The sequence below is a fragment of the Rattus rattus genome, chromosome 16 (genome assembly GCF_011064425.1).
Source record: "Rattus rattus isolate New Zealand chromosome 16, Rrattus_CSIRO_v1, whole genome shotgun sequence".
NCBI classification, from domain to species: Eukaryota; Metazoa; Chordata; class Mammalia; order Rodentia; family Muridae; genus Rattus; species Rattus rattus.
In genome coordinates, this window is record NC_046169.1 from 157741 (window position 1) to 179953 (window position 22213).

Below are 22213 nucleotides of genomic sequence, written 5' to 3' on the forward strand. Positions count from 1 at the left end.
CACCTGTGCATATTCTTTCTCTAATACCCCTGATTATTTTTATAGAAATATTATCTAGAGGTGGCTCAGCAGTTATGACTACACACTGCTCTTGCCAGAGCCCTGATGTTCTCAGCGCCTGCAAGGAACCATGGCGTTGGCCTGAGAGGCATGTGTCATATGTTTTTTAGTTAGAGTCCATGGCTTCTGGGGCGCAACATGCCTTCCGGTTCCTGAGAGACAAATTTGCTCCCTCAGGCAGCAAAGCAGCAGTCAGCCCATTAGCTTCTCTGTGTGCTCCCTCGGAAGTCAAGGAAGCGGGAGCTCGACAGGCCGATCGGTCTTAGCCATTACTCTCGTGCTCCCCGTAGAACTTGCAAGCATCACGGTGTCCTGGCAACTGCATCTGCATCAATCCTGGCAACCGCCGCTATCTTCTCTTTCTGATAAGGGATACGATGTCTGATGTCTGCTTTCCATAAAACTGTCCCAGCCTCGGTCTTGCTGTGGACCCTCAGATGCCCTGATGTAATTCCTTGTGGCCATAGCAGGTGACCTTGGCCTGGTGTGGGTGCTTACAAGACAACACCCTTGTCAGGCAGCTCACATCTGCCCAGAACGCCAGCTCCAGGGAGGTCTGATAGCTCCAGCCTCTGTGGGCACTCACACACACATGCACACACACATGCACACACACATATGCACACACACATATGCACACACACACACATTAAATATAACAAAAATAAATATTTTGAAAAGAAATCTCCGAAACCTAAAAAAGATACCTTTATTGACACCTTCCATTGCAAAGGCATTCGTTATCTTGAGTGACTTCCAGTCAAAGGGAATCATGTGGTTGGTCATCCAGTAACAAGGGTTCTGTGGACAGAAGAGGAGGTGGGCACACATTTCATTCCAAAGTCATACATAGTTTACTCTGAGTGTAAACTTGTGTAGACATGCTGTCTGAACTCCTGTGTTTGAAGTCTGACTTTGAAGATTTCTAGGAATGGCTAAGTGGCACTTTGTATCACATCTCAATTCGTATTCGGACCCATTGGAAACCCTCACCACGTTTGTATGTAAAAGGCCATCAGACCAGGTTTTCCCACAAGCATCAACCTAACCGCAAACACACACACACACACACACACACACACACACACACACACACACACACACACTATTGAAAGTGTCACAGGCATAAAACTTAAATGATCAAAGATACTTTAGACAGGAATCTTGGTCTAAGGTCTATTCTGAAATCATAAACAAAAAATGTTTGGGTCATTTTGTGCTCCTTACATTTTATTAGCATATCAGAGGGGTCCCTATCTTAAAACTATCAGCAACTGTCACTTCAGTTCGGCATGAGAAAAGGCAGAGGCACCAGAGTAAAAGACTCTAGGCTTCTTCCTCTCTATGTACACAATATCATCATCAGCTCACAAGGACACAGCAGCAGCAGCAGTAATCAAGTGTACGTTAATTAAACTTCAGAGTGAGTTTTAAAAGAAACGAACAACCCACGCATCAATGGCGTGCCTTGTTTTAAATGAGGAGGTTTTTTTTAACACAGGTCAAAATCACTGCAAGCAGAAACTGTAAGTGACCAGGTTGTGAATATTCCATGAGTAAAGTTTATCATTGCTAAAGGAATTACTGAATAGAGAGTGCAATTCCAGCTTTCTCAGGGTTCCTTGGACAGGAAATGGAATTACAGCCATATCCTTGGGAGGCAGAGGCAGGTGGATCTCTGTGAGTTCCAGGCCAGCCTGCTCTACCTAGAGAGTTCCAGGCCAGCTAGCATTACATAGAGAGACCCTGTGGCCCTGTGTCTAAAAAGGGAAAAGAAAGAGAAGCCGGGTTTTAAGCAGTGTTTGTTGAACAAGGAGGAATGTGGCTGGAAGGAAAAGCAAAAGCAAAGACTTTTCCATTTAGAAACAGCATATGGTCAAACAGGAGAAGTGGATACCAAGTAGAGTGTGCGAGGCAACTTGTTTGGCTAGGTTATCAAAAGTTAAAACAACAATAAAAGACAATTGCACTTTTGTTAACGTTTGGGCGGGTGTCTTGTTGTAGGACATGTAGGAGCACAGCCAAGGGCAGCACGTCCTTAGATTTGATTATTTGGAGATCATAAACCTGTGGCCAGGAGGCCAAGCATTAAGACTGCCTTGCTGTGGGCTGGAGAGATGGCTCAGCGGTTAAGAGCACCCGACTGCTCGTCCAGAGGTCATGAGTTCCCAGCAACCACATGGTGGCTCACAACCATCTGTAAAGAGATCCGATGCCCTCTTCTGGTGTATCTGAAGACAGCTACAGTGTACTCATATATAATAAATAATAAATAAATCTTTAAAAAAAAAAAAAGACTGCCTTGCTGTGAGATTTAGCCAATCATTGGCCTGAGCTTCTGAGATGAAGTCTGTCTGAAACATCAGAACTTAGAGCAAAGTATGCAAAGAGAGGAGTTAAGCACCAAGACAGTGCAGGACCTAGGAACCCTGCACCTAGGAACCCTGCCAAGGTAATCTACTAGGAAGCCCAAGAGACCTGCAGGGATTAGAACACTGGCTTCCTGGCTCCTCAGAGTCCTGGACTCAAGGAGGGACACTGAACCGTTCATGGTGAGCCTCTCTTCAGATCGCTCCAGAGCCTTCTCAGACAAGCTTTCAGACGACAACCGTTTCGAATGGTTTTTGGATCTCTCAATCGTTATTTCTCCCTCTTTCACAATGCTACATCTGAGACCTGTGATGGAGAGGAGGTCACTGTGCCCAAGAAGGGAATGTACAAAGGAAAAAGACACACAGATATTTCTTTTAAAATGTGAATGAGGAGGCTGGAGAGATGGCTTGGCGGTTAAGAGCAATGGCTGCTCTTCTAGAGGACCAGGGTTTAGCAGAGCAATGGCTGCTCTTCCAGAGGACCAGGGTTTAGTGGTAGCTTATAACTGTCTGTACCTCCAGACCCAGAAATCTGACCCCAGGCTTCTGGTCTCTGGATACCAGGTGTGCATATGGTGCACAGACATACATGCGAGCAAAACACCTATATAAACTAAATAAACAACAACAACAACATGTTTCTGTGTACCATACCTATGCCTGGAACCCAGGGAGGCCAGTAGGCGGCAGATCTCTTGGAACTGGATTAGCAGATGGCTGTGAGGTATCATGTGGGTGCTGGCAACCAAACCCGGATCTGTGGCAAGAGCAGCCAGTGCTTTTAACTGCTGTGCTGTCTCTCTGGAGAGACACTCAGACATTTACAGAGAATTAAGAAGTCAAGCAGAACTCACTACCAGTCCACACTCTCCCTGCTTCTGTGAACCGTAAGATCACCACTACATGATGTCACTAACTCAGGAGAGAACCCAGGACATAAAGTATTTGCATATAGTAAATTGGACTCCTTATTTGTTTTGTTTTTCGAGATGGGGTTTCTTTGTGTAATAGTCCTGGCTTTCTAGGAAATTGCTTTGAAGACCAGGCTGGCCTCAAAGTCACAGAGATCTGCCTGCCTCTGCTTCTTGAATGCTGGGATTAAAGGTGTGCACCACCATGCTCAGAGTAAACTTTTATTTTTCATAAATAAAAACAATTTACCCATTGAAACTCCAGGAGATCCCAAAAGCTTGGCTGGGTGAAAGGCAAACTCTGGCGATGTTGGCCCAAAGGACTGACAGTTCTTGCCCAAGTCCTGGCTGTCCTCGGCGGGTCCACACTGCACCGGCTCACAGGCTTGCCACGTCTTCAGATTTTCATCAAATCTCTCATTCGCAAGCTGACGATCAGAAGACACCCTCGGAGAGCAACAGGTACTAGGCTGGCTACTTAAAACTTCTGAGAGAACAAACTCTCCATCAGTTAGCCTGCAAGCCACTCTTTCCTGACATTTGAAAGTCAAAGGTCTTCTTTTGTTCTTAAAAGATACCATGCAAAAGGCAGACAGGTAATGTAGCATGAGAGAAGGGATAGGGTTTTTATAAAAATACACAGCACACCCTAGTCTGTTAAAGGGCAGGCGATAAGAACAGGACTTCCCAGTCACACTTAGAGACTCTTGGAGGAGGGTATCAAGGTAAAACCATGGCAGATGGCGGTCGAAGATCATCACTTCTTGCTTTCCCTCAACTTTATTGATTATATCAGAAATATCTTTCTCCAGAGAGAAAGTGTTCAGCCTGTGACTCTCTGTTAAGAGGTCGCATTTCTCCTTCTCTTCCGGGTTGATATGAGTCTGTCCCAGTAACTTAAAGTCTGGTGGCAAATTGCAAATCTCCCACTGCATCTCTCGTGTTCCCTTTGCTGATTCACAGGGGTGCTCTGGGGAGTTCAGATTGGGGGCATCGCTGCTGGAGACATCTGTTCCTGGGCTTCTGGGTAAACCTACAGTTTCAGCTTTGGGAGACAAGTCTATCAGCAGCTTCTTCTCCATTGGTATTTCTGGGCCGCTTCCTGAGCCTGCTGCTCCTTCAGAAGTGGAAATCAACTTAACCAATTGTTCCTCCCTGTCATGGCTGCTCAGTCTATGAGTCCTAGCTTTCTTGGGTCTCTGTTCACATACAAACTTATCAGGTCCCTCCGGCCAACTGTCCAAATATGGCTGACTCTTAGACCCGAGCTGCGATTCTTCATCACACAAACGGGCTGTAAAAAAAGCCCAGCAGTCGCTTTGGACTCCTCGTTCCTTTTGCAAGATTTTCTCTGATGTCCTGGTTCCACCCTGATGATTCACGGCAAACTCATCTGGGCGACTTTTATCCATCACCTCTGTCTTCCGCATAAATGAACACCGGGTTTTAGCAAATGCGTCCTGGGTGTCTAAGGTGGAGTTATGTCTGTTCCTCAGATGCTGTTCCGTCCTTGCGGCCCGGTAGCTGTCCCTCACTCCACGGGAAAGATGAGTGCTTGTACGGCAAGAGGCGGATGGTAGCTCTCTTCCCTCATCATCCTCCCCCTCCTTGGGGAAGCAGTCCTGAGCTGTCTCAACTGTACACCCAGTAGTTTGGAAACTGTTGGAGAGCTTTCTGTCTCGCCAACTTTGCTCTCCATGGTCGTTTCCACCACTGGCTGCTTCATTCTGTAGGCCACCAGTTAAGGGATACGCTGGTTCTCTCTTGGCCTCTTCAAAGCCTTCTGCTTCCCTGTGGGACAGACCCTGGCCTCTAGGTGCAAGGCGGCCTATGGTTGAGAGTGAGTTCTCATTACAACCGTTGTTCCTTTTCTTTCCTGTCCTGTTTTTCTTCTGCTTGGTTTTGTCAAGAGTGTATCCACTTTTCCTTAAGACTCTTCCTCTGAAATACAGAGAACAAAGAAAACGCATAACAGGTTTATGTGAGATTAGCAAACTCTAAAATATTACTGTGCAGACCTCGCTGGCATAGGAGTGCTGCTGTACTTTGTACTGTGTTTATAACCACTCTTAATAAGACTTTAAAGTCTGCTACACTGACATTAGGGCACGCTGAGGAAGTTAAAGTTCACAGGCACCCACACCTTTCATAAGCCAACAGCTTTATGAAAACCTAACATTTATAGTAAAGAAAATAAGAAGCATGTACAGAATGGATATCTAATATTTTGTGATATTTTAAAGGAATTGGGGAATTAATTATAGCCCTGTTTAGAACCTCAGCAGCAGCTATCTTAGAATGAAACAGATGTTATAATACTTTAGATTAGAAAGGTAAGAAGTGGCTGGAAGAGCCTCAGTATGCCAGCTTCCTCTGTAGTTTTAATGATCAGGCTACGTAGACCAAAAGACTGACAATTAAGGGGTCCCATCACATTTTATGCAGTACTTACTAATGGCGATATATTTGGAATGTGATTGTCTTGCTAGTGTTGACCCTAAACCAGAGGCTAGGCCCCTTTTATGTGAGGTATTGGTGGCCACAGTGACTGGAAATGTGTTACAGCATATGACACTGAAACTAACAACCCTGGGATGCACAGTGTGACAAGCTATGCCACCTGGAGAGAAACAAGATCCTTCTCATCACTCACAGTAGATGTGCGTAGCTCTTCAGAAGTGAACATGATACTTGTGGCTGCTGAGCACATCCTACCTGCGGCCCATGAGCCGCATGCATCCCAGAATAGTTATGAATGTAGCCCAACACCGAACTGCGAGCTTACTCAGACCACTGTGAGGTTTTTGCATGTGTGCTCTTGTTTCTTTCTCTCTCTCTCTCTCTCTCTCTCTCTCTCTCTCTCTCTCTCTCTCTTCCCTCCCTCCCTCCTCTGTCCGTCCCTCCCTTCCTTTCTTTACCTCAACTGCATAGTTCTCAGTCACGCATCTTAGAAATGAGGACATGTCTCAATGTCCAAAGGGTGACACTCCTGAAAGATGATGCCAAGGGACCATGTTTGGTCCTTTTGTGTGATTTAGTGAACATTCTAATTTTGCACATAAAGACTAGTTTTCCTCCCTTCCACAGTGAATGAGCAGAGTTAGAGGCAAGGCGTAGACAACTGACTAGAAGGAGAACAACAGAAACAGGAAACAGGCTGAAGAGATGGCTCAGTTGTTAAGAGCACTGCTCTCACCGAGCATCTAGGTTTGGTTGCCAGCACCAGCATGGTGGCTCGCAACGGACTGTAACTCCATTCCAGGGGATCAGATACCTCTTCTGGCCTCTGAAGGCACTGAGCATGCACCTAACATACATACCTGCATGTAGGCAAAATGCACATACAAAATAAATAACTTAAAAAAAGAAACAGGACAGAGACAGCAAGGATAGAGCAATAAGAAAGACATGGAAGTCAGCAAAGAGACAAATGCAGAAGGCCAAACTGCAAGAGTTGGCTCTCTCTCTCTCTCTCTCTCTCGGTCATGTGAGTGCATGTGTATGTACAGGTATACTTGCCTGTGAGTGTCCAGAGGCCGGAGGTCAATGCTCCCTGTCCCCTCTATCACTTACTACAGTTTAAGGCCTCCCACTGGACCCAAAGCTTACTGATTTGGCTAGACAGGCTGTCCAGCAAGTCCCCGGGGCTAGCCTGTCTCCTGCCTCCCCAGTGCTGGAGTAGCATGCATTGCAGCGCCTGGCTTTCTGCTTCCAAATGTAGGTGCTAGGGATCCACTCAGCTCCTTAAGAATATGCCTCAAGCACATTACCCACTAATGCCATCTCACCGGCCTCACAGATACGATTTGTAAACCCACTGTGGTCTCTAACCAGTATTCTACGCTGCTAACTTCTCAGAGACAGGATATAGGAACCCTTTGTGTCACCTAATTGTTGCTGCCCTTGCTCACACATCCCCAAGTGTTGGCTTAGAAAGACAGGAAGGAAGGCTGAACACTAGTCATAAAACCCATACCTGAGTACTAAGTAGAACTTGTCTAAGAACTAAGAACTAAGTAGCCTTGTCTCACTCTGCGATCCTCTGCTCAGGTGTTGGGGGTGACGAATGTGTGCCGTCGGGACCAGCTGCTGCTCCCGCTGCTCTTAGTTTTCTGAGTCTCCTATTGGCCTCGGATGGCCTGGAGCTCAGTTTGTAGTCCAAGGTACCCTTGAACTCTGGGAGGTCTGCCTGCCTTTGCCTCTTGGATGCTGGGATGAAAGGTTATCACACTCAGCTGTGTTGTTGTTATTATTATTATTATTGTTAAGTTTTATGTCAACATGACAGAAGCTAAAGTCATCTGAGGGGAGGGCACCCCCAATTAAGAGGATGCCTCCGTAAGATCTGGTTGGCTGGAGCTCGTAGGGCAATTTCTTAACTAGTAATTGATGGGGAAGGCTCGAGCCTATTGTGTGCGTAGTACAACACTGGGTGATGGCTCTGGGTTCTATAAGAAAGCGGGCTGAACAAGCCATGTGAAGTAAGGCAGTAAGCAGAACCCTTCATGGCTTCTCCTCTGTAAGAGTTTCTGCCTCCAGGTTTCTGTCCTGTTTGAGTTCCTGTCCTGACTCCCTTTGAGGATGAACAGCAGCCCTGTGGATATAGAAGCCAAATAAACCCTTTCCCTCCCAAGTTGCTTTAGTCATGGCGTCTTATCACAGCAGTAGTAACTCCAATGGGGACCATTATTCTTATTTTTCTAGACAGGGTCTCTCTGTAGAGCCCTGGCTGTTCTGGAACTCACTCTGTAGCCCAGGCTAAAACTCTCGGCAATCCTCTGCCTCAGCATTCCAGGTGCTGTGTTTAGAGGCGTGAGCGACCACACTTCAAATCCACGAATGCTCTCTCAAGTTACCGTCCTTTTTCTAGAAGCAGTGAGCCAGGCCTTCTGGAAAACAATCATAAATCAGCAACCTTGTTAAGCTGCTGTGAGACAAGAGGTGGTGGTGGTGGTGGTGGTGGTGGTGGTGGTGGTGGTGGTGGTGGTGGTGGTGGTGGTGGTGGTGGTAACTTCCGTTGGAACGTGTTTGCCTCTGAGGTAGCTGATCAGTAGATGCATTTTCCTCAGGAACATACATCTACACACTGTAAGAGGCTCATCAGAGTTGTGTCAAGGACTGTCGAACCTGATCTCGATTGTACTGAGTCACTTAAGGATGAATGGCCCTGTTAGGAGAGAAAGCATCACTAAGTACGAATGAGTCATAAGCAGGAAGTCCGGAGGGCTGAAGGCGCAGCCTTGACAGGAAGGGAGAAATGAGAACCAAGCCAGGTAAACACATCTGTTATGAGTAAGACTAGATGATGGCTCGGGGCAGGGTGGGCAGGAGGAGCACAATGTACTTCTCAGGAATTAGAAGGGGCTCTTGGGGGCGAGCTAACCTGACCAAAGGTTAGAGAACATCCACATGAAGCCGGCCCAAACGGACGATGGAGAAAAGCAGGGAAAGAGGGGATAAGAAGAAAGGCCTGGTAAGCAATGAGTTCATGAAGAAAAGCTGATTGGGAGAAGGTGGGCACACCCACCGCAGAACCCCACACACCATCCCCGGTGTATGTGCTCCTTCCAATCGGAGGTCAAAGCACAGCAGATTAGAAAAACTCTTGCAGCTTTGTGGAAGGACTACAGTTGGGGTAACCCAGATCAGGTCTGATACTGGCTCCGTAATCTGCTAGCTGGTAGGATCACAGATAGATGTGTCTCCTTCCTAAAATGGGGGTAATGTTTCCTTCTTGTGGAATGGCTATACAGATTATTAATACGGGGGCTCTTAAATGACATCTATTTAGCTGATAGGACAGATGACCAAATCTTTCCTCTCCCTCTTTTAAATGACAGGGACACAGGCTGATGGCACACCGAATATTCCCAGCTAGATGACTGGTGGCATAACATGGTCTTTTAGCTTCTAGTGTTTAGAACTGTGCCAAGGAGCTTATCCTCAAACCTGTCCCTATCGGTTATAACTGGTAGGATAGTGATGTGGTTTATCTTAGGAGAGGTGAGATGCTAAAGCAGTTGAAACATTTGTCTCAGAGGTCATGAAACCCTGTCACCTCGCCCTCATACTGCTTCGAAAATGTCTGTAGGTTCATCTTTTTTTTTTTTTTTTTAATCACTATAAACTAGAAGTTCCTGGCAACCCATTGCAGGCCTGGCCTATGTGTGAAAGGGGAAACAAGAGAGGAAAGGCAGGGATGAGGGCTGGGAATAAGAAGGTCAAAGCCATGGTCGTGTGGATGTCTGTGAAGAAGCGACTGAGACGTCCCTAAGCTCCCACTGGTCTACAGAGTGAGCTACAGGACAGCCAGGGCTGCACAGCGAGACCCTGACTCAAGAAAAAAAAAAAATGCTATTTCTCATGCACACCACTGGTGCAGTCAGAAGGCAGTGGTAAAAAGAAAATGTATCTTAAAGTTCTTTTTATTTACTTAAAATTCCAAGCACATGCAAGGCTTTTGACTGTATTCACCCCACCCCTCCTTCCTTCCTCCTTCCTTCCTTCCTATCCCTCTTCCTTTTTCCTTTCTTTTGTGATCCACTGTGTTTTATTATTTTTGCACATGAGCATGGTGGATTATTCACTTGAGTAAGGTCAACTTACCAGTGGCTATGCCCCCTGCAGTCCTTACTTTAACATTAAAAAGTTAACATAAACGTAGTCATTTGATAGACAAGAGTTCTATTCCCTGGGAACTTGCTGAAATTTGTAGGTGTTGATGTGTGTGAGGCTGTCTACCTTCCCTGTACTGTCACTTTAAATGTGTCACCACTCCTGTGCTATAAAGAGATCTAACTTACATTGCTTTTGGACTATGAGAGCTAAGTAACCCTGTGTGGGATTTTTGATTTTGTTTTTGTTTGTTTGTTTGTTTTAGTCTAGCTGCATTCAGAATTTTTATATCAACCATTTTCAAACTGTCTGGTCTAATTTTTGACTATTCTCTAAGTAGCTGACCCAGCTTTGACTTCTACCACACAGTATGACAAAAAGCACACAGGCCAGGGAGGCTCCTGATCTAACCTCTCTAGATCTTTGCACACAGACCTGAACCACTTCCAATAGAAAGGTTTGAAAGGTACTCATGGGGACTTGGTGCGCAGAGCATGTGGCATCGACATTAGCCACTGAGATGCTTCATAGGGACATGAGTCACATATCAGTTAATAAAAAGGAGAGGACCCAGATATAAATCTGCACACCTATGTGAAGGAGCCACAAATGCATACCATTAAAAGAAGACAGCATCTTCAACTAATGGTGCTGGTCACTCTGGATGTCCTCAAGAATAATACCAATAGATCCATACTTATCACCCTGCACAACGCAACGCCAAATGGATCGAAGACCTCAGCATAAAACCAGGCTAAACCTGATGTGAGAGAAAGCGTGGGACGGCTCTGAACTTACTGCCACAGGAAAAGACCTTCAAGGCAGAACATCATTAGCACAGGTACTGAGATCAAGAATAAATGAATGTGATACCACGAAACTGAAAGGCTTCTGTGTAGCAAAGGACACCTCATTAACACAAAGTGTCAGGCTACAGAATGGGAAGAGATTTTTTTTACCAGTTACACATCTGATCGAGGGCTAATATCCAATATATATTAAGGACTACAGATATTATAAAAACCAAACAGTACAATTAAAGACTGGGGCAGAGAGCTAAACAGAGAATTGTCGAAAGAAGAAACTCAAATGGCTGAGAAACACTTCACAGAATGTTCAACCCTTAGCTACCACAGAAATGCAAATCGAAACTCCTCTGGGATTCCATCTCGCAGCTGTCAGATGCTACGATGGTGACACAGATGGCGGCTCGTGCTGGTGAGCGTGTGACGTAAGGGAAGCCTCCTCCATTGCGGGAGGGAGTGCAAGCCTGTGCAGCCACTGTGGAAGTCAGTGTGGGGTTCCCCAGCAAGAGGGGAGAATCTCCCTAAGATCCAGCTGCAGCACTCGGACACATAACCAGAGGACGCTTCGTCCCACCACAGAGACACTTGCTCAACCAAGCTCGCTGCTGCTATTCGTAATAGCAAAAAACTGAATGTCCCTCAGTAGAACAAGAAACGTGGTATGAGCACGGTGGAGTATTACTTAGCTGTTAAAAAGAAAATGATGCCATGAAACCTGTAGATAAATGGATGGGACCAGAAAAAATCATCCTGAGTAAGGTAGGCATTCACTTACATGTGGGTATTAGCTGCTAAGGCAAAGATACCCAAGCCACAATCCACGGAACCACAGAGGTTAGGTATAGAGTCAGGGACTTTGGGAGGGGGAGACAGATATTAGGGAAGAGAAATAGGATAGTTATGAATGGATAAGGTGGCTGGAATGAGAAGGTCAAGTTGGGAGGGAGAGGGAGGAGGGAGATGCGGTAGGAACAGCTAAAATTAAAGGCCCTCTGAGGGCTAGTATGGAAACCTAACATAGTAAAAAACTTTCTGAACTTCTCTCTCTCTCTCTCTCTCTCTCTCTCTCTCTCTCTATATATATATATATATATATATATATATATATATATATATACACACACACACACACACACACACACACACACACATATATATAACTGACACCTCTTGTCACCAAATGAAGCTTGCAATCCAGGAACGGATTACATGTAATTGAACTGTTGACCCCATGGGACCCCCATACGACCCAGGCTGTTGCTCTCCACAAACGGATTCTTTGACCATGGAGAAATCCAGCTGGTGCCCACACAGAGCCTTTACCCCTTGTTCTGGCGTCTTTGGTACAGGGAGGTACTCTGCATGCTACCAAAAGAGAAACGTAAGTACCAGTTAAGCCACAGTCTCTTGGATAGACAATGGTGTCCTGCCTGCAAGCTATGCCAGAGCAACGGTGGTGCGGGGCTCTCGGGAGTAGCCAGCCAATCACTGATTTCATTTAAGGCTACATACCCATCAGTGCTTGGGTGGCCGAGAACCTGAGCCCCAGGAACTGGGGTAAAACCAAACATTACTGTTTTGGGAAAAAGAAACACAACAATAAAATAGCCCTGCGAAACCCTGCTGTACTCACAGATCAGTGTCTTGCTCAGCCATCATCACAGATGCTTCCTCCTGCCGCGGATGGGAACACGCGCAGAGAGTCACAACCAGACACACAGAGTTAGACCTAAAGGCAATGTCTCCGTCAAATCCCTTCCCTCAGGACTCAGGGAACCCCTTGACGAGGAGGCAGAAAGCATGTAAGAAGCAGAGGGGATGGAGGTCGCTGAGGAAAGGCCTTGTAAGTCAACGTGACTGAAGTCTTAGTGAACTGAGACAGAGGCGGCATGTGCTAGGCTGGCAGGAGGCAACGCCAGGTCCTCTGTGGGTGCATTACAGCTCCCAGGTTAGTACTTTTCCGAGACTCCTGAATGCGTGAGTGTTTGATTCTCGTGCCTTCTCTTTGGCTCTTTTCCTTTTGTTTGTTTTGTCCAACGCCAATGTGTTAGTTTTATTTTATTTTAAAAATGCGGGAGTTGGGGATTTAGTTCAGTGGTAGAGCGCTTGCCTAGGAAGTGCAAGGCCCTGGGTTTGGTCCTCAGCCCCGAAAAAAAAAAAGAAAAAAAATGTGAGCACTGAGTGAACTGATGTATTTGTGCTGCGGGTGAAAATGTATCTAATACCAGAGCTGAAATACAGCAGTGCCCGCATCAGTGCAGATGCTCATTCTTGTGTGTGCATCCCTTGCATGCAAGCTGGTCCTGTCTACAGAACGGAACGTGTGGAAGATGAGGAATAAAAAGGCCTCTTGCTTTTGCCCCATTCGTCCTTATTCTTTAGACTGTTGGTGTATAACTTACATGCAGGTTGGTGTACGTGAAGATACAGCGGGCCCAACAGCCCTTCCACAGCGTGTGTGCTCCCTGGGTACTGCACCGGGCTGAGTCCTTCCGGCCACAGGCATCGCTCAGATGGAGCATCTGCCATTTGCAGAAGCTGCCCAGGGCACTGTCTTCACCTCGCAGGTGGAGTAACACGGCTTTAAGCCACGCTTCCGAATACATCTGATTTTTACTTCCTTTTCCTGCTTGCAGTTTTTACTGTTTGATTCCTATTACTTCCTACAAGACCCTAGCAGATACATCGCCAGGGAAGTGATCTGGAAACTGACTTTTCTGATGGACCAGCTGACTTCTTGGATATTATGTATCCTGAGACCTAAGGGCGGGGCTGGGGATTTAGCTCAGTGGTAGGCGCTTGCCTAGGAAGCGCAAGGCCCTGGGTTCGGTCCCCAGCTCCGAAAAAAAGAACCAAAAAAAAAAAAAAAAAAGAAAACCCTATCTGAGACCTAAGGACTTACATCTAAAAGGTTGGAGTCATTGGCCATAGAAACCACTGTCTTTTTTTTTTTTTTTTTTGCAGAGAGGTGATCCACACCCGTTACTCCAATGTCCTGTCCTCCAGCCTTGGCTTCATTACATTATACATGCACTTGTGGGGCTATGGGGTGCTGCTCTTTTGGTACTGGAGACCACACCTATGACAACTGAGCTACACAGCCAGCGGCTGGACCGTACTTAAAAGCATCCGTGTGAATGGTATGTTCCTGGCTTCAGTCTTCCGTGGGCTTTATCAGCATCACCGCATTTGTTCGACAGAATCACTTATAATTAATAGTTCCGGGATGTTGCTGAGTGGGGCGAGTTCCTTGGCCCTTCCACAGGCAAAGAAGCTTCACGCCAAAGTTTTTTATTTAAAGTCAGAATGGGGGTACAAAACCAAGTGGCTAAAAGTGGGTCTCTTTTCAATCATGCTCCATGTTTTTAACATTTGAAAAAAATCAGCCTTTGCACAACAGCCCTAGAACCCGTGTGGATTTCTCTTCAAGCCGGGTTGACAATGAAGCACTGAACCTACCGACTATGACTTCACATGCCAGTCAGGGGCAAGACTCAGATATGGGAAAGAAGGACGGAAAGACTGGAGTCCTGGAGGCCGTCCTCAGCCTTCCACTGACGACAGAGTAAGTGGGTCCGCCTCTGAGGACTTCCTCTCCTATGAGAGGAGGAGGAGGTGGCCTACACATTTAGCACTAAGGGCCTAGTCCTGTAGCCTGTCACATTCTACCAGACAGAGATCAGTAATGATGTTTAGTATCAGAGTCTATTAAAAAGAGAGGGGAGGGGGACAAACGTATTCTCTCCATGCGGTAGGAGGTGGAGAGAGCTCTGACTGAAGTCCTAAGTGAATGTGTGTGTTGACAAGAGCCAGATCTGTCAAAGACCCCAAAGCCTCAAACCCAGGAGGGAACGCCATAGCAAAGCCCTCACTGGGACCCAGATGGGATGGTTGACAGTGTGCGGACAGTCTACGATGGCTCTCTTCCCCTGGATGTTTACTGACTGAAGACTGCTCCCCTACTGACATCCTGGCCAAATTAGATAAACCCATCTCGTGTTTGGCCGAATGTACTAAGGCGCGACCTTTGCCCAACCGTCTACACTAACTCTGAGTGTCTGCTCAAAACCACAACGAACACACTGAGTTAAGTGCTGTGGTTTTCCCAACCAGGGGTCTGGACAACCCGATCCCAGCTTTCTGTCCATCGGTCTGCCTGTCCGTGTGTCTTTTCTTCATTCCCTCAATGCCCTTGTCAGTGCAGCTTGATGCAAAAGTCACGACTGGGCAGCAACTTGTACAAGCCACGACGCTGGAGCGTCCGTCATGAGAACAGTGATCTGCTTTCTTGATGTGACTGAAGGCTCACTGTGCCATTGCAGCCTCACTACCCCCGGTGAGGTGTGAGCTCTCCTCACCACGGAAAGCCGCCATACTCTCTAATGTTCTGTCTCCTTGCTCGATGTCTCCACCGTATTCTCTCCCCTCTTTAGTCCCTACCTTAGAGTGTCGCCATCCAGCCTGCCTTGTTTCTTTTCTAAGAGCCCACCTCCAGGTTCTAAGTGGAGTGTCTCGCTTCTGACATTATTTGTATTAAGTGTCCATCTAAATGTTTACCCAAATATTGTCTCTGTCACTTCTACAGTCAACACTCACTTGGAGCCCGTGCCTTGAAATGGATACAATACACATGAGCGTCAAGGGCTGAGAGCTAACAGATTCTTTGCACTGTTTGTCACACGGTTTGTGTGTCTTCCTCTGTGACTGTCCCTTCATTCCCCCGTTCTCTTAGCTCCTAACCCTAGAAATGAATAAGTGAAATTCTCCCTTTAAGTTCTCTAAAGGCACGGACTTCCCCAGGTGGTCACTCTGCCCAGCGGTGACCTCCAGGACCTCAGCTCCGTCACTAACAGATCCGGCCACATCAACCACGTCTCTGCTCCATTAATTGTTTCAGTTTTCAGACTTATTCCTAAAACTGGGAGGTATAGATATACATCATCAAACTATTAATCATTAACATTCTAAGTATGAAGCCATCCTCTACTTCCTGGACCCAGGAAAGGTTGAAGGTATAATTCTAACCTTCAGTTAGCAAAAAGCAGATTTGAGAGGGGCACTATTCACCCATATCAACCACTCTTGTTTCAGTTCTCTGGGACTCCACCTATTCCATCCAAGAATTAGGAGGAAAAAAAAAAAAAAAAAAACAAACCAGCAGCAGATACTCAAGAATATATACCCCAGACATCGAGGGGCTAACCTGTGGTCCCAGCTTGCAAGACTACTGAAATACTTATCACTAGGCAGATGGAGCCACCAGCCTTCCTAATCATGTAGTTCAATCCTTCAAGATTTCTACAGATACATCGACTAACAGGACAACGACTGGGGACGCCAAAGAGTCCCTAGATTCTTTCCCTAGCACAGCAATCAAGCTGCACCCTGACTGTTTAAAATCCACGACATTAACTTTCCATTCCCCCCTCCACCCCCCACTGAAATGTGCTTCTTGAACCAGAAGCACGTTTCTGTTCCCTTGAGTTTCTTATAGGCTAGCCTGTGCTCTTCCTTCCCCTGCCTGGCCCCCTGCCAGACCTTCGGAGGTTAGTGGGTCTTGACAGGAATGGAGCTGCCCTCCAGCTCAGATGTGACACCAAAAGCATGAGTTTTGAATGAAGCAGTTAGTAAGAGAACAGATATGCTAGCTAGGCCCACTATACTGCTACATAATCTCTGTATTATCTTTGTATGAAGACACAGGCTGCTAGGCTCTCTCTTTTGACATATTTATAGTCTGCTCTGGTGAAGAATGTCAGACATTTGTTCACTATACCAAAGGACTAAGTTAATAAGCAGACACTACCAAATTCCTCAGGGCCATCTTGTCCTGCTCCTCACTCAAGAGTTCAAGATAACCCTTGAATCTGTCACTCTTGCGGTATTCTGGCCTAAGACAAGTCAACCCTATGTTAGGATAGGGAGGGTGGGAAAGACTGTGTGGAGAGCAAACCAACTGCATGGACTCCTACTTCTCAGAGACAAACAAGGAATGGGGACATGCTAGGGAACCTGATGTCCTTGTCAAATGACTGAACCCATTTCCAAAGTAAAGCTCATGACTTCTATAATAGAGAGAGCAGCAGAAATTAAGGAGAAACACATCTTTCATTCTGGTGCTTTCTAACAGAAGAAAATAGGAACCATGCCCAGGGAGTGGTGCCTCTCTCAGGACCAGGACTGTGTACTAATGGAAAAAGACTAATGAGTCAACTAATTGTCACACAAATTCAGAGACTCCCATGCTATGAACGTTTAGGTTTTGTTGTTGCTTTCTGTTTCTAGTAGTGAGCAGTCAATTCAGGCCTAGCACAATCTAGGCAAACCTCCCCTGTTACTAAGACAGCCTTTCCTTGTTTGCTTTGCTTTTTGAGACAGGGTCTCACTAAGGCATCAGGCTGGCCTTGAACTTACTGTATCACCCAGGCTCCTGCTTCTGCTTCCCATGTGCTAGTTGATAGGCGTGTACCATACCCTACCATGTTTAGTTTCTCCTAACCTAGATGTTGGATAGTTGAAGACTAAGAGGTGATTCTCTATGTCACAGGCTCTGGAACACCAGGTGACAGAAGCCACCCTGAGAGATGTCTCACCCCAGTACCTTGAGATATTTACGATCACCAAAATTAAGCCAAAAAGTCAACTTGATTAAGTATGAGGTAGCTGAAGCTACACTGAACCAAGATAAAAGGAGCACCATTCCCTGGGGGTGGTCCCAATTTTCTTCTGTTAGAAAGCACCGGCATGAAAGACATGTTTCCTCGATGTCTGTCTCCCTCTCTATTGTAGGAACGTTACCTTGGAAATGGGTTCCCAAGCATGCTCCCTTTCCTTGTTTGTCTCTGAGAAGTAGGAGTCCCCAAGGGAGAAAACTAACTGAGAAATAGAGGAAACTGCACTACTAAAACGGCCAGAAATGCTCACTCAGTAGAGTAACCCCACTCCCTGTATTAATCTTGTGCAGTTACCAACCAATGCCTGTAGGTGCTCAACCTCTCCAGCTGTTCAACATACAATGTGTTTGACCCCCCCAGTTGGTAAGACAGCCAGAGGGACCTTTTCTACTGTTACTAACAGGGCAACATAAATTGTTACCTTACAGAGGTAGGGCAGGAAGAGTTTTGTTACTTGTTTATCAGATAAAGAAGTTGTGGTTGCATTGTTTAAAAAACTTCATAGATTTTTGACAGTATTTGTATGTGTACTGGATAAAGTATTATTGTACAGTTTGGTGTACTGACCTGTATTTTAATTTTTTTTTTCTAGGAACTCACCTTAAGTATATGGGTGGATTTTTTTTTTTTTTTTTAAAGTCAGGGTTTCAGGTAATTCAGACTGGCCTCCAACTTGCTACCTGGTCAAGGATGACTGTGAACTTCTGACCCTCCACCTGTCACAGTCCAAATGGTGTACCACACTCAGTTTTGTGTAGAGCTGGGATTGAACTTGGAAGCTGCACATAAGAGGCAAGCCCTCTACTGACCGGGTGCCACCTCTAGTTCCATGGGACATTCTCAAGCTCTACTCTTATTAGACTGAGCAGCAGCTATTTAAAGCAGGTAAGTCTGACTCACTTCCAAAGAGGTCCAGGGACTTCCTCGGTGATTCCTGTTGTCTAGGTCCTGGTTTGGTCTCTGACCACTTCTCTAGAGCAGGACTTTCAAACAGCATGACCGGTAGCTTTTCCAGTGGGTGACAAACAGAACCTGTAAGGGGAGCTCCCAGGCTTTCGGAGAAGCCTCTTCGATCAATTCTAGCATAGTCTTTAAAGGAAGCAGAAAACGCTGAGACTCACTGAAGTCTCCTACCTTATATGCTAAATATGCTCCCGTCTTCCCCTTGATTTCATTGTCATTGTTTTAAAACGTTTTTGTGTACATGTGTGGCTGTGCAAGGAGTCCAGAGTCCAGTGGAGTCCAGTGTTCTGCTCTCCCCCTCTCTCCCTTGAGACAGAGTCTCTCACTGACCTGCAGCGGGTAGCAAGTCCAAGTGATTCTTGCTCACCAACCCACAGCCACCGCGGTTACTGGTGCACATGACCCTACCTGGATTTTAACATGGGTTCTGGGGATTTAAACTCAGTACCGGACATCTGTGCATCAAGGACTCTTACCTGCTGAGCCGTCTCCCTAGTCTCCCTTTGACTGAGGTCACAGTTGCCTTACATGGGTTCCTGCAAGTTATAGAATCCTGCCGCCATCTTGCTACAGTAAAGTCATTCCATAAATGGTAGGCGGGCTGGTCTGCCCTCTTTGCTCAGAACTCAGCGGCCTCCTTTCTCAGCGTGGTAAAGGCCCACAGGCCGCAGATGATCTCGTTTCTTGGGTTTTTGACCTGATTTTTACTGTACTCTGCCCTAGCCTGACTGGGTTTCCAGGTTGACCAGTTTCTTTGCTTTTCCTTGACTACAGTCTCATCTCTCCAAGACCCCCACTTGAAGGACTCTGCCTGAAATGCTTCTTCCCTGCTCTCTGCAATTTGCTCTCAAGTTTCGGTTTAGATGTTGCCAGTCGCTCCAAGAAAAACGGCAGCCATTTCCTTCCTCCTTGCCTTTGTGCTCACACTCACAGGGCCTTTTCACCCTTCGTGGTGGACCGTATGACTTCTTTGTAGCAGGGCGGCTTCCCCACAATGACTGGGGAAAGGCAGAGGCCATTTATTCCGCCAGTGCAGCATCTCTGCTACACAGCACAATGCCGCTATTGTAGGGGCTCAAGAACGACTGTAGCGCAGATTCCCATCCCCTGCACCCAGTGTGGCCATTCAGTTGCCACCGCCTACGCCTTTCTATATCCTTGTTCTTGCTAAATCCCACCTTTAGACGATTTAGTCATTAATTCCCGTGGACACTTTCTCCCGACACTGCACTTTCCCCTCTGCCCGTTAATTATCCTCCAGTAAACGGTGGAAGCACGATGCCACTGTGACATACTTGTGCACACAACGGATGTTCACTGCCTCCTTTCGCTACAGGCTTTCCAACCAGGAAGAAGCAATTTTTCCTGCCCTCGAATTTCAGCTCCCACCCATTACTCTCCACAGCAAGAACTCGTAGGAAAAAGCATTCTGAGCTGTGCATGGTAGGCCATACTTGTAATCTCAGCACTCGGGGGTGGGGGTGGGGAGGCGGAGGCAGGAGGATCACAGGTGCAAGTGTTGATATTCTGTCTAAGCTCCACCCCCACTGTTACCTGGCAACGGCCAGCTGTGCCTGACTATAAAGGGGGCTGCTTGCCCCTCCTCTCTCTCTTACCCCCTCTTGCTCTTTGTTCTTCGCTGCTCTTAGCTCCCCCACCCCCTCCAGCCCCTAACGTGCCCATGGCTGGCCTCGCCTCTCCTCTTCTTCTCCTCACATTAAACCTCTCCACCAGGATCACAGGTGCAAGGCTACCATGGGCGGGCTCTACAGTAAGTTCCGGGGAGTCTGGGTTACAGAACAGAAACAGAAACAAACAGAACACAAAGGCTTTCTTCTTTTCCATACTTTCCCCATTTTCAGTTACTAGGCTATTTTTTCCTGGGCCCTGAGTCATTTGCCCAGTCTAAACTCAGTTTATATTTCACTGTTTTTGGCCTATGGAGTTAATCTTCATGCCTCTGCAGAACTTTCACAATAGAGTAAGAATAAATGGAAGAAATTTCCCTCTGCTCATTCCCTACCAAGCTCCATGTCTTCCAAGGGCAGTAAAGACAGTGAAGGAAGGCTCTAGTCCAACCTAAAAATGTATCCCTCCCAGGCCGGGTGACACAGTGCACACTTGTAAGGCCATTACTCAGGAGGAGAAGGGGGAGGCAGGAGGACCAGGAGGTCAAGGTTATTCTCAGCTATACAGGGACTATGAAGCCAGCCTGGACTATATGAGAAAGTGTCAAAAAAAAGGAGGAGGGGGGGGGAGGAAGAAAAGAAGAGGGAAAGGAGGAGGAAGAAGGATCCTCCAAGTCTAGCACCAGGGAGCTCCAACATCTCTAAACTCAGCAGGCACTTGCACGCACGTGTGCATATCCTCGGACACCCTTATAGGCACACGATTAAATATGTTTCTTTTAAATGCAGTAACTAGCCCCTTATCATAAAACTCCAGCATACAGACAAATAAAGCAAGCCTGGAGGAGTCCCAGACCACTCACACCAAGACTGCAATTCTTTTCTCCATCCAACCGTACTCAGTTCCACTTTGGTTCCTGACAACAGACTGTCTGTCTGTCTGTCTCTCATGCCCTCTTCCAGTCTTTTCTCAGCCTAGCCTTTCCGAGCACAGCGTTTGGTGTTAACCTCCTTTTACTCTGGTTGCCTTAGACAGATGCCCACCAGAGCTTCAGGCCCAGAGATCCATTATGAACTCTGTGTCTTCAGCATGTCAACCTAGCTTCCAGGATGGAGGGATTTATAACACTGAACACACAGCTCTCGGTGGGCTGGGCTTGTAGCTCAGTAGCAGAGCAGGCTATTAGCATGCTTGAACCCTGGATTTAATTCACAAAACTACATGTCTCTGTACACACACACACACACACACACACACACACACACTTCTAGAGAGCTCTGTATCCATTCTATATTACAAGAACTGAACCACATCTTGCTTGTAAGGTTTTAGTGATTAATAAAACTGATAAGCTGTCTTTTCTTGATTGCTTTTCTCTGCTGAACGCTATAGATCTTGCCTACTAATATGATTTTTATTTTTTGAGACAAAGTCTCCCTATGCAGCTTAAGTTGGTCTCCAACTTATGATTCTATTAAGTCCATCTCTCGAGTACAAGAGTTAAAATGTATATCCCACATCTGAACAAATAAAATCACGTTTCCATGAACTGCATCTAGACATTTTTTCTGAGTATGGGAACCTAAGTGAGACAAGAGCACCGGCACACTATGGAGAGGTCAGAGCAGCGCTCATTTAAAAGTCAACAGGCTGACGGGGTTCTATTGCAGGCTTTTGTGTGTGTGGGCGTCTCTCCTGCCCCTCCTGTGCATGCCTGCTCACCTGTCTGCTGCCTTCCGACAACTCTGTCACTTCCGTAGCTGTTTATAGAAACACAGCCTGCGTCTGCTCAATCTGATGTTCCTATCTTGAATGACTCATTCACAGGAGCCCAGGCTGCAATTAACTAGCAATTTCACATGGGCACACGAACATCACACAGAACATTATGTACTCTGGGGCTGGGGGTGGGGAGGGGTCCTCCATGAAAAACAAGAGGCCGGAAAAGAGGGCCGACGATCGCCATTGCTCTTTACATTGTTTTAAATGGTTTTTAAAGGAAGAGAATGGCATACAAACTGGACTTTAAAACAAAACCCTGCTTTGTTTCTTTTTTAAAAGAGTATCTGCATGGGCTGTTTTATGACTATCCACGAAATAAATGCTACAGCACTTGGTCAGAAATAGGCTTATTATCCACTACCCCGCTACTCGTTGGTAAAGCAAACCCACAATACACAGAG

General features: G+C 46.5%; 1 protein-coding gene across 2 annotated transcripts in view; it reads right to left on the reverse strand.

Moving 5' to 3' along the window:
* Nucleotides 1–744: 744 nt before the first annotated feature.
* N4bp2l2 (NEDD4 binding protein 2 like 2) overlaps nucleotides 745–22213 on the reverse strand; it is a 62352-nt gene continuing 40883 nt past the window's right edge. For both annotated transcript variants that reach the window (XM_032886849.1, XM_032886850.1), the window contains exons 7-8: nucleotides 3594–5284; nucleotides 745–861 (exon numbers count right to left, since the gene is read on the reverse strand). In XM_032886849.1, coding sequence (XP_032742740.1) covers nucleotides 821–861; nucleotides 3594–5284 — 1732 coding nt within the window. In that variant the 3' untranslated portion in view covers nucleotides 745–820. The remainder of the gene's footprint in view (nucleotides 862–3593; nucleotides 5285–22213) is intronic.